The following is a 13,473-nucleotide window of genomic DNA, read 5'->3' as shown; positions in this document are numbered from 1 at the left end:
TCCAAAATGATATCAGTGACATGCAAGGGCTCTTCTGATGTGAATCACAGATTCATATAGGGTCGGAGATATTCAGCATAGAAACACACCCTTTGGTCCAACTCATCCAAGCCGACTAGATATTCTAAATAAATCTAGTCCCATTTGCCAGCATTTGGCCCATATCCCTGTATACCCCTCATCCTATTCATATAACCATCCAGATGCCTTTTAGTGTTGGAATTGTACCAGCTTCCCCCACTCCCTTCAGCAACTTATTCCTTACACGCACTACCCTCTGCATGAAAATGTTGCCCCTTAGGTCCCTTTTATATCTTTCTCCGCTCACCTTAAACCAATGCCCTCTAGTCTAGACTCCCCCACCTTGGTAACAAGACCCTGTCTATTTAACCCATCACGATTTTATAAAAGGTCACCCACAGCCTCCGACGCCCCAGGGAAAACAGCCCCAGCCTGTTCAGCCTCTCCTTATAACTCAAATCAGCCTGGCAACATCCTTGTAAATCTTTTCTGAATCCTTTCAAGTTTCACAAAATCCCTCCCGTAGGAGGGAGACCAGAATTGCATGCAGTATTCCAAAAGTGGCCTAACAAACGTCCCGTACAGCCGCAACATGACCTCCAACTCCAATACTCAATGCTCTGACCAATAAAGGCAAAAGCCTTCTTCACTATCCTATCTCCCTGCAATTTCACTTTCAAGGAGCTATGAATGTGCACTCCAAGGTCTCTGTTCAGCAACACTCCCCAGCACCTAGTGTATAAATCCTGCCCTGATTTGCTTTTCCAAAATGAAGCACCTCGCATCTATCTAAATTAAACTCCACCCACCATTCCTCGATCCACTGGCCCATTTGATCAAAATCCTGTTGTAATCTGAGGTAACCTTCTTTGCTGTCCTCTTCACCTCCAATTTTGGTGTCATCTGCAAACTTACTAAGCATAACTCCTATGTTCACATCCAAATAATTTAGCTAAGTGACAAAATGCAGTGGACCAGCCTCCAGTCTGAATAGCAACCCACCACCACTACTGCTGTCTTCTACCTTTGAGCCAGATCTGTATCCAAATGACCAGTTCTCCCTCGAATCCACGTGATCCAACCTTGCTAACCAGTCTACATGAGGAACCTTGTTGAACACCTTACTGAAATCTATATGTCCACTGCTCTACCCTCATCAATCCTATTTGTTACTTCTTCAAAATACAATCAAGTCCGAGAGCTATGATTTTCCATGCATAAAGCCTTGTTGACTATCCCTAATCACCTCTTGCCTTTCCAAATACTTGTAAGTCCTGCCCCTCAGGATTTCCTCCAACAACTTACCCACCACTCATTTCAGGCTCACTAATCTATAGTTCCTGGCTTTTCCCTATAACTTTTCTTAAATAGTGGCACCATGTTTGCCAACTTCCAGTTTTCTGGCACCTTATCTGTGATTGTTTCTTGTTTAGCTATAGCTCCAATTCTACAAATATTTGAGATTTTCTAAAATTCTTTGAAGTTGCTGAAGTCTAACAAGATGCTGTACCAGGTGCTGGAGGGTTAATTCAAGGATCCTCTCCAAGTTAGTGCTCCCAGACAAGGGCCCAGGCTCATACGCACATCACTTAAGATTTTCTCAATGAAATCTGTCACTTGCTGCAGGCATTACTGCAGCCAGTTAGTAGGATGAAAACATCGTTGCCTGTGGCAATGAAGGAGATGATCTTTAAATGTTTCTCCTTCCCTCAACAGTGGAAGGAAGATATTTACAACTTCTCACGGTTTGCTGCTGCAGGAACAGATGCTTGAGGAGAAGAAAGGAAGTGGATGAGGGAGGCAGGAGGCAACGAAAAAAATCCCTCTCTGCCAAACTCGACCTGAACAAGTCATGCATCTCTGCTATCATGACTGCAACCTTAATTCCACATCTGTTAACCTTTCCTCAGTCACTAGCCGTCATCGCATTCACTTGACATTTCTTTTTGTCTTATTCCAACTATCTGATTCATAAGTCGTATGTTTAAGGATATGATTTTTAGTCTCATTAATTGAAGATAGCAGCTGTATATAGTTGGGGCAATTGGCTAAGACGTGCGCAGAAAACTCAATTAAATGCAGTTTTAACACATTTAGAGTTAAATACAGGCAAAGGATAATGTACAGTACATTTATCTTATGAAGTCAGAGGTAGAGGTATAAAACTTGAATAGTGAATGAGTATCTTTGGGCTTGTGCTGGATCCAGAAGGTGTATACTGACTTCATTGTAAGATTTAAGTTAAATATAGTCCCCAGCTCAGGGAAGTATCAACTGAGTTCCTTACTATCATATATGGCTGATTGATCGTGGTTCACAAGAGGCCCAATTTGGTTGGACATCGAGGCTTCCCAGGCAAAATGCTTCCTCATCAACCTGTTGCTTAGGGACAAGATGAGAACTGTCACTGATCACTCTAAAATACAGTCAAAAGTTTGGAGGATGATGCGACAGAGGGAGGGTAATTTTTTAAAAAAAACCTCCCCCTTCACTCCTATAGTGGGAATGTTGGGATTTCAGCCAGGCTTGATAGATGCTGGTTTTAAACTTTGGGAGTCCAGAAGAGTCACCTGCTTGGGAGATCTATTTAATGGGGAGGTCATGATGTCCTTCAAATAGTTGTGTCAGAAGTTCGGGCTACCTAGCAAGGACCTCTGAGTATTTTCAAGTACGAGACTTTATACAAAAAAAACCACACTGATGGTTAATATTTATAAATCGGATATGGAGAGGAGTGCGCTCTGGTCAGTGGGTGCCTCGGTCAGTCCTTTCTATCACTTGCTAGGTAATAATGCGTTCAAGGACATGGCATGACCATATAAAACCTGGACTCAAGAATTGGGGGTGGAAATCTCCTCAGAAGTATGGCAGAACATCTGGGAAAATGCTAGGAACATCTCTATCTGTAATAGGACTCAAACTTTGCAAGCCATTCTGATACCATGTGGGCCCTATGAAGTATCGTTAATTAAATAGCTTAAGATAGCAGCATCCCCAATGTGCCCTAAGTACAAGTTAGTACTTGTGGGTCATGCCACAAGAACCGCAGGTACTGGGACAACGTAACAAATGCCTTGGCAAAGATTGTGGGAACTGAGACTGGATTGATCCAGTGTCTCTCCTTTTAGGCTTTCCAAATCTTCAAGCTCTAGATGTACATGGGAAGAAACTGTTTACTATCTTCTCTTTTTGTGCGAAGAAAAACATTTTAGTGAGCTGGATGTCGGAGAGTTCCCCCAGGACTCTCAAACTGGCATAGGATAGTTATAGAAAACATTCCCCTGGACCTCCTTACGAATATGGTGCACCAGAAAACGGAATTGTTTTACAGAGCATGGTGGCCCTATATTGATGTAGATGAATCGGCCATATTGTCCAGGGCCTTTGTCTGGCCGTGAGGAGAATGTCTGTCGGTTTGGGGACCCCTGGAAGGAAGAATCCCACATAAATACGGGTCTACATACTATTGCTCCCACTGATGGGAAGCTGCGATGAGAGGATGTTAAGTGTTGTAACTTTATTGAATGTAAATTAAGCTATCTTGTTATGACTTGGTATTATTTGATGTTGAATTTTTTTTGTTAGTTATTCACCATACTATAGCTTTTATTTTAATATATATCCTCTTTTGTGTGTTAGTAGTTTGTAGAGTAGATTAGTAGCCTGTTTTCTTTATTTAAATTGTGGTTGCTATTATATTGTAAAATTACACTATTTTGTACTAGTTTTGTAATTTTATGAACAAACCTAAAAATTTTTCAATAAAAATATTTACAAAAAAAATGGTGAAACTTTGTTGTAAACAAAGGACTTGCTTAACAGGGTCAGCAAATCTCCATTGCCAATATGTTATTCATATTTAGTTACAGAATCAAAGGGTTGTGTTGAATGTAAAACAATCTGTTTGCATTTTTATTTGAACAATCGCCAAACATGTCAGATTGTCACAGAAAAAAATGATTTCGAATCATGTTTAACCAAATTTTTTGAAGTAGTAACTTGCACAATGGGTGGGGATGCATTGCACTGCAACCTTAAAAAGGTATTTAATAATGTGCTACACCAACGGGTACAGAGAAGAGAAGAGTCATAGCATTCAATGCTATGGGTCTAGTGCAGGAAAGTGGGACTAATGTAGGCAGTAGTATACCTTTGGCAATGTAGACTTGATGGGCGAACGGGCCGCAGTGTTGGGATGAAATATTGCATGGTAGAAGATTGGCTGGCTAACAGGAAGCAGATAGTAGGAATAAACAGGTATTTTTGAGGCTGACAGGATGTTGCAGTACCCAGAGGGTTTGATGCTGGGGATTCAACTCTTTATAATTTATCTAAATGACTTGGATGAAGGGTTCAGAAGCATTGGAACTAAATTTGCGGAGGAGAAAGATAAACAGGAAGTGAGCTGTAATGTGCACATAGAGATAGATTCAGTGATTGGGCAAAAACCTGGCAAATGGAATATATAGTCGAAAAGCATGAAATTGTTTTTTAGTCTTTCTGCCAAAATGAACAAGCATAGCATCTCCACGGTGAGCCCTTTGAAGCAATCTGGGTGTTCAGAGGTATGAATTTCAGAAGGTTAGAATGCAGGTACAGCAAATAATCAGGAAAGCTAATAGAACGTCATGTTTTATTACAAGGGGAAATTAATGCAAGAGGAGGGAGGTTTGCTTCAGTTATATAGGGTATTGGTAAGACCATATTAGGAGTACTGTGTATAGTAGTGATTAACATCTTTCTGTAAGTATGGTGATGTATTGGAAGCAGTTCAGAAAAGATGTATCAGATTAACACCTGGATTGAGGAAAGACTAGGAAGGCTAGGCCTGTATCCTCTGGAGTTTTTAGAAGAGTCAGAGGTTATTTCGTTTAAACCTATGAGATCCTCAGGGGACTTGAGGTGGATGGAGAAAGGATGGTTCCTCTTGTGGAAGAATCTAAACTTGGGAGTCATAGTTTGAAAATAAGGGGGCACCAATTTAAGGTACAGATGAGGATAAAACATTTTCTCAGAGTTGAGAGTCTCTGGATTTCCATTCCTCAAATGGATGGGCATATGAATAGGAAGGGTTTGGAGGGATGTGGGCCGGGTTCTGGCAGGTGGGACTAGATTGAGTTGGGATATCTGGCCGGCATGGATGAGTTGGACAGAAGGGTCTGTTTCCGTGCTGTACATCTCTATGACTAGGATTCTATGACCTTTGGATCTTTAAATATTTTTTAAACCATGGTAAATAAATTTCTGATCACCACTATGGAGATGAAAGATTAGATTACTTACAGTGTGGAAGCAGGCCCTTCGGCCCAACAAGTCCACACCGACCCGCCGAAGCGCAACCCACCCATACCCCTACATTTACCCCTTACCTAACATTACGGGCAATTTAGCATGGCCAATTCACCTGACCCGCACATCTTTGGACTGTGGGAGGAAACCGGAGCACCCGGAGGAAACCCACGCAGACATGGGGAGAACGTGCAAACTCCACACAGTCAGTTGCCTGAGTCGGGAATTGAACCCGGGTCTCAGGCACTGAGACAGCAGTACTAACCACTGTGCCATCGGGCCGCCCGGAATTGGGCCGGCAACATCCTGGTCAGTGTTTGTATAACAAATCTGAAGCAATCAAGTTGATCACATTTTACATCCTGCCCAATTTCCCTACCCTTTGAATTCAACAAGTAGCATCAATCGCCCACCATGTATATTTGATGAATCATTTATTGACCTAAGGATTATACTTAGATTAATACTGAATCAAAAATGGGCTCACCTCTTGGTTGCTTGCTGGGATATATCCTAGGAAATGATTTATACTCATCTGGAGGTGGAAGGTCTTCAACTGAATGGAAATTATACTTGGACTCAAAGTCATCTGTGAAATACAAAATAATTAAACAAATCAAAACCAACAATGAAACAAGCCAATTTTTAGTTCACTGGTGATTTTTTCAGACAACACTTGAATTAGAATAGAGTTTCCATTAGCATGAAGTTCATATTCTGCTAAAAGGTTTCAGGGTTGAATTTCCACTTGGGTTATCCAAATCACTTCCTGCTTCATCAAACAGAAGTGTGGAAAATCAAATCAATATCTGTTTACTGTTGACCAGGAAGTAGTGTTTAAGTGGGTAGCACTGTTGTCTCCAGGCCAGAAGCTCCCATTCAAGTCTTACTCAACAAACTAGAGAACTAAAAAAAGTTGCATTCCTCACACACCCGAAAGGTTCACTAATAATGCAACATATCTCCAAGGGCAAATGTTAAGAACAGAAGAGATCCTTTAGCAACTGAAGCTCCTTTTGGGAGTTGGGGAAAGAGAATTCCAATATCTGCAATATTATGCTTTTGTGCGCTTTACTTCCAATTTTCTGCAGTCAGCTGAATAGCATATCATAAGAGATGCAGAAAGCTGAATGAAGAGGAAACCTAAAGTTCAGGCATTAATTTGGTGGGCAAAAAAAAAAGTGTCAAAGCAGCCTAGTAGCCACTTGTTTCATGTGATGAGTGCTATATGACATTCCTTTATTCACTCAAAATTACAAGTCAGAACTGTATCACGATCATCATTAGACTGAGTGTATGGTAACTGTAGATTTTTTATTCATTCAGTGACTGTGGATTTCACAGTATTTGTTTCCCATCAGTAACTGCCTTTGGGGTGGTCATGGTGAGTTGCCTTCTTGAACCACTGCAGTCCTTGGGATGCAGCAACATGTAATGTTGAAAGTGTGTAGTGTACCTTTAAGAGAGAGTGAATGCTGTTTTGCACTGAGAGCTTACAAGCACCTGTCATATAACTAGCGAGCAGTCTCCGTGTCCTGGAAAATTGGAAATATTAACATTTAGCTGTGATATCTCAGTTGGTTGCTATTTTGATAACAATTGAAATTTAACCGGTTTAAATTATACCCCAAGTTACTAAAAATCAATCTATTTTGATTTTGTTGTTTCTGCCAACCTCAAAGCAATGAGACGATCTGATGTTTGGGGTATAAAGCTGCAGGCATTTTGAAAGTTAGACAGAGTAAACAGTCACTCAAAACACACTATCAAAAAGGTACCTTTTCCAAATGAAACTTCTTTGCAGTAAAAGACAAGACAACCCGGGGAGATAGTCAGCCGACAGGAGGAGGACACCATAGATGACAGCCTCTGTGTGGTCTTAAAATTAGGTTGATTTAATTTTAACGTGAGGTTTTGTTAGAACAGTATATTGTTATAGAGTTGGAGGCAGATATCAAATATTTAAAACAGAGGCGGCTTAGGAGTTGTAAATAGTTGTTGTTTAATGCTCACTTTTAGTGTTAATGAATAAATTGATTTTTTTTCTTTAAAAAGAGTAGAATTTAGGAGTTCTCGGTCATCCATACTTTAACAGATTACTAGGAGAGGTGAGCTTTTCGGGATGCTTGATTTAATTAGCAGGAGGGTTCACCGTTGTATTGTAACACATGCATGGTGCAGTTTGGAAGGGATTTCCTGGGTTTTGACCCAGTGACAATTAAGGATCAGCAACTGTTCCAAGTCAGGATGAGGTGTATCTTCAGCCATTCCTCAATATATTATAAAGCAAATGGAATCAATTGAAGACTGACATCTGTGATGCTTAGGACCTCAAGAGGAGGCCAGGATGGAACATCCACTTGGCTCTTCAGGCCAAAGATAGATGTATATACGTCAGCTTGTCTTCTGTATTGATGTGCTCAACTCCTTCAATATTGAGAATGGGGATATTTGTGGAGACTGCACTTCCTGCAAGTTGTTTAACTGTCCATGACAATTCATAACCAGATGCAGCAGACGGAAAACACGTGTAGCAATGGAAAGAAAATGGCCAGTTCTCCAAGATCAGGTTTTCCAGGTTTTTTTTTCAGCTGCAGCAGTGGAAGCTGTTTGGGTGCCAGAAAAGCTGCAGCTTCAGTAAATGGTTTCTTACGGACTTTCTCTGAATGTCTCTTGATGTTGAGTGGGATGTAAGAATCGGTGTCTAAATTTATCTTTCTGCCCAGGGGTGTGTTTATGGGGTGTTGCTGTATTGGAACAGTAAATTAATAATAGTTACTGCATCTATTCTTCCATTGTCATTCTAAATTCCTTTCTTTTGTTTGTATTTTAACTATAGTATCTAACTAAATTGTTTTGCTTAACGTCGAATGGTTTGACCAGTCACATCACGTCTGGAACACTCACTTCACATCTACCTTTGAATTAAGAGTTATCGTGTAGGCTACCTTCTTAAAATAATTTGAAGAGTGTCTGGTCTGGTCCATAACATCTTTCACTGAGCTAAAGTTAATCTCCCAGCTGGATATGAAATGGTAGAATGGTCGCTATTCCAGGTCATAATGTTACAGATTAACAGTTCCACTATTGGTGGCCCACAACACCTCATGCTATGTCCATTTTTCAGTTGCTAGATCTGTTCAAAATTCATCCTATTTAGCACAGTCATAATGACCGGTATCCTGTGTGAAGACAGGACTTTGACTATGCAATGATAATGTAGGTATCACTTCTAATTTTTTTTAATTTAACATATTTCAAATCAACATAAATTACATAACTCTGGAGCGGGTGGGACTTGAACCCAGGCCTCCTGGCCCAGGGATTGACACTTCCATTTTGCCATAAGAGCTCTTAGTAGTCACTTCTCCCAATATTCTCATGGACAGATGCACCTGCTGCAAGTAGATTAGGGAGTACAAGGTCAATTACATATTCCCTCCTGGTTGGCTATCTCGCCACTTGTTGCTGATCCAGTCTAGCAGCTATATCCTTTTGGACTTGACCAGCTCGATCAATAATAGTGTACCCAAGCCACTCTTAGTATGAGTATTATAGATCACTCCCAGAGTACATTTTTGCTATTTCCACCACCAGTTCTTCTTTTCATTGGTGTTCAACATAGAGAATAGTGATTCATCAACAAAGAGGGTGATGGGTGTTTAGATGATAATCAGCAAGCGACTTCCATCCCCATTTTCAATCTGATAACAAGAGACGTAATGGGGTTGAGAGTCAATGTTCAGGACTCCCAGGGCATCTCCTTTTTGACTGCATACCACAGTGCCACCCATAGGCTTCCCGTTTATCCTGACAGATGTACTCCCTGATAGTAATTGTGGAGTCTCAGATGTTATATAAATTCAACGAGTATAAGTGGATCAGGCTGTTGTTCTACTAGTCCGTGGGAGGAGTCTCCCAAATTTGGTACAAGATCTTAAATATTGGTAAGGAGTACTTTGAGGGTTGCGTTTGTGTATCTTTATTCATCCACAGAATTTGGGTATCACTGACAAGTTCAGCATTTATTGCCCATCCCTAATTGCAGAGAGGACAGTTAAGAGTCAGCCACATTGCTGAGAGTCTGAGGTCTAGGCCAGACTAGGTGAGGATGGCAGCTTCTTTTCCTCAGAAGGAAATTAGTGAGCCAGAAGGGCTTTCCAACAATTTACAGTGGATGAATGGTCATCATTTGACTCTCAATTCTAAATTTTGGTCACTCAAATTCAAATTTCCACCATCTCCTGTTGGAATTCGACCCGAGTCCCCAGAACATTATCTCAGTCTCTGGATCAACAGTCCAGCAATAAAACCATTAAGCGATTGCCTCCCCTTGCCATTGCCATTTCCAGTAGCCAAGCCGATGCCAGTGTTTTCTGTCCAGTTTCTTTCTCGTCATTAAACTTTGTAATCGTTTTATGCAACAGCGTGGCTTGCTTGGCCTTTTTCAGAGAACAGTTAAGAGACAATCCCATTGCTGTAGGTATTGGGAGGGGAGGGGTCAATGCTTCAAAACTTCCACAGAAAAGTTTGATATCTTGTATCATATGCATGCAGACAATCCAGAGATCACTGGCCTTGGGTCATTGTTAACTTGGTTTGAAGGTAGGCCTATCCCTTTAGAGTCAGAAGGTGTTGGGTTAAATTTCACACCAGGACTTGCTTAAATAATTGAACCTGATATTCAATGCAGTACTGAGGGAAAGCTGCACTGTCTTTTAGATAGGTCATTAAAGCAAGACTCTTACCATGTGATCAGCTGGATGTAAAATGGTCTGTAATTCTATTTGAAGAACAGCTAGATTTTCCTAGTATTCTGGTCAATATTTTCCCCTCAACCAATACCATAAAACAGATTAACTAGTCAACCTTATTGTGACTATTTGTAATTATGATTTACTCAAATACTTAGGCCAGACACAAGTTAGGTTGGAAAGAGATTGTGATTGGAGGGGTAAGTTTATACAGCAGTAAGTATGGTTCTTAAGTAATCTTCTGGTTTTGAAGTGCTTTGTAATATTTTGAAGGAGGCAAATGCAAGTTCTTTAGAATATATTACATCTGTACTGTGACCTGCATATATTTAATATCCATTTCAAACACGCCTAACTTTTCTAAAAAAAAAGCCTCCATTTAATATCTGGCACACCAGTATGGCTGGCAGGAAATGATATGCAGAACTTCCATATTAATAATTAGATGAAACAATTGCCTTTGGAGGTAGACATTTGAACTACTGATCTCATCCACCAGCAAGCACTCACCTTGACGTCAACCTTGGCACAGGATTATAATGTGTATGGTTTCAAGTTCCACTCCAAGTTAAATGTTTAGATCATTAAGCAAAAAGAATTTTAGTTTCAGGTTCAATTGAATTATGGACATCTTAGACTTGCTTAAAGTCAAAACATTGTCTATAATTACCATAGATTGGTGACTGCGTAATCAAACCTCCTTGTCGAACTTTAAGTGGTAAAGGTGGTGGTGGTACTAGTGGTGCCGGTGGGGGTGGGGGAGGAATAGAGTGCAGCGATGTCCAGGTCAGGCCGGGTGTATGCTGGCTTCTGCTTGTAAGTTCCGTACTGGATGACCTAACAGGTGGCAGCGGGGGTGGTGCTGGTTTCCCACCATTACTGTGTACTGAGAAACAAACAGAAAACGGTCAACAAATATACACAATAAACACTTACTGCAGAATTGAAAATAGCTGTTACAGTTGCACATTGTGCATCAGTACAAACACAAAAAAAAAAACCATCTGAATAATTTTATTCAGAGATTTCATTTTCATTCCACAGATAAGTGATGGAAAAGCTGAAAGTGACTTAAAAATGAACACAGGAAGAGAAGTTGGTGTTTCATCTTCAAGAGCTCATTTTGCCATTCAATTAGACCAGCCCTGATAATGATAAACTATCAATTCAACTTGATTTTATAATGCTAACTACGCTTGCCTAACAAGGATTTAATAATCTTCGGTTTGAAATTTTGATTAAACGAGGCTCAGCACCCATATAAAACCAATTTACTAGCCTCTCGACATCTGTACGTAAACTCTGAAATTTCTCTGCTCATTACAAGTATATGCTATCATAACAGTTACTATTTTCTTGCTACTTAGAAAGTATTCGTATCTATCTTTCTTAGAAAGAAAGTCAATGACCTCACACTTTCTCCACATTGATCTGAGTTTTGCAGTTGTCACAACTCTCAATCTTTAAAAGTTCCTTTAAACTTTATGTTTCAGTCTAAGTTCTTTAGAATACCATCCAGCATCTGCAGGTTTTTTTTGTATCCAACCCAGCGTTGCCAGCAAATAGATATATGGCTCTCTTGCTTTATTCAACACATTCAGTGGCAAGCACTGCTGTTGCACAGCGTCAGGGACCCAGGTTCAATTCCAGCCTCGGGTGACTGTCTGTTTGGAGTTTGCACATTCTCCCTATGTCTGCATGAGTTTCCTCCAGTTTCCTCCCATAATCCAAAGATGTGCGCAGGTTAGGTGAATTGGCCATGCTAAATTGCCCGTAGTATTTAGGGACGTGTAGGTTAGATGCATTAGGTTTAGGGGTAATGTAGGGTAGGGAAAATGATCGTGGGTGGGTTACTTTTCGGAGAGTCAGTGTGGACTTGTTGGGCTGAAAGACCAATTTCCACATTGTAGGGATCTGATGATTCTAATTTACTATTTGTTACAAATAGGGGTGTCCTGTTCAATGCTTAAATCTCAATCACCATCAGTTTAAAAAAAAAGCTTAGACATTGCCACATTGCTATTTGAGGAAGACCCCTCTACAAAAAGTAGGTGTCTCAGCTCCTACATTGTAATAGTGATGATGTTTCAAGAATACTTCATTTGCTGAAAAGCACTTCAAAACATCCTGTGATCAAGAAAAGCACAACATAAAATGTAAATCTTTCTTTAACACATTTAGCAACCATTAGATTTTGAAAATTTGTCATTTAATAACATGTTTCTCTTATAAACACGACTAATTGTATTGAATCCACTTAGAGGTCGCCTTGAGTTATTGTTGGTGTTCCTTGCATCTCTGACATTTCATAATTTCCAAATTATTAGCAACAACACATGCTCTTCCCCAACCAGCTGCTGGTTGTTCAATGGTCAATTATAAATAAGCATTCTGGCTGGTGAAAGAGTTTCCAAACTGCTGGGAAATATCCCATAAATAACATTTCATGGGCTGCGCTGACGTCAGATCCATCCCTACAGCAATGCGCAAATCTTGTGGGATCAACACTGACCAATCTGTGGTGAGGCTTTTTCATTTTCAGTTAGATTTAACTGCAATGTATTGACTTCAGAGCAAAATACTGCTTCCCCCTACACTTTATCAACTACTGTTTTAGATGCTTAAAGTAACAAATTAATATTTCCCATTGTTATGACACAGGGTAAACCCTTCTGCTTAATTTAAACTAGCAACACAGAAAAGATTTATCCCATGCAGTAATCTGAAAATTCGAGGCCAAGAACTATTTAAAGTAAAAATTAAAAAACTTCAATTCTTAAAGTATAACAGAATAATTAACTAACAACTATTTATAAGTCCCTCCTCTCACCTATCTTTTACTTTCCCTTCTATAATACTAGTCTGATAACCACCTCCTTCTCCCACCCAGAGTAAGAAAGATTTACCAAAAAAAATTCAAATTTCAAAACCAGCCAGCCATTGTTCTACTTCTGTAGAGATGCTCTCCAGGTGGGTGTTGATGTTGGTCTCCGAGAGGTACCGGTCTAGAGAAGGAGTTTGCACAGAGGGGTTCTTACTAGCCGCCTACATCTGTTGGTCTTTTGGCAGTTCTCCTCCAACTGTTCAATTTTCCTAGTCTTATACCTCTAAAAGCATCAGATGGTGTAATTTGCTTGTAATATTGTCAATATACTAAATTCAAAACGGGATTGGAGATTAGTTTTTTTTGGAGGGTATCATTGAAGCTGACTGGCCTACCAAGTTTGGTTTTGTGTCTAGGTGACCAAATCCCCTGGATGCTGGACCATACGTTATATTGTATCTTATTCAGAACACGTGGTGCTGTCAAGTAGTTCTGCTAGCTTTTAAAAAGGTATAGTACACCCACATCTTTATAACACTGTCCCCCCAAGAAAAAAATCATAATGGAAAGATGGCTTCATTCTTT

At 40.1% G+C, this 13,473-nt stretch overlaps 1 protein-coding gene across 7 annotated transcripts in view; it reads right to left on the bottom strand.

Moving 5' to 3' along the window:
• The window catches only part of wipf3 (WAS/WASL interacting protein family member 3), a 92,494-nt gene that overhangs the window by 3,761 nt on the left and 75,260 nt on the right, over positions 1-13,473 (bottom strand). For all 7 annotated transcript variants that reach the window (XM_060825370.1, XM_060825369.1, XM_060825368.1 and 4 more), the window contains 2 exons: positions 10,735-10,950; positions 5,798-5,899 (listed from right to left, as the gene is read on the bottom strand). In XM_060825370.1, the coding sequence (XP_060681353.1) occupies positions 5,798-5,899; positions 10,735-10,950 (318 nt within the window). The remainder of the gene's footprint in view (positions 1-5,797; positions 5,900-10,734; positions 10,951-13,473) is intronic.

This window comes from Hemiscyllium ocellatum, chromosome 5, assembly GCF_020745735.1.
Source record: "Hemiscyllium ocellatum isolate sHemOce1 chromosome 5, sHemOce1.pat.X.cur, whole genome shotgun sequence".
In the NCBI taxonomy this organism is placed as follows: Eukaryota; Metazoa; Chordata; class Chondrichthyes; order Orectolobiformes; family Hemiscylliidae; genus Hemiscyllium; species Hemiscyllium ocellatum.
This window is presented reverse-complemented; position numbering and strand designations above follow the sequence as displayed.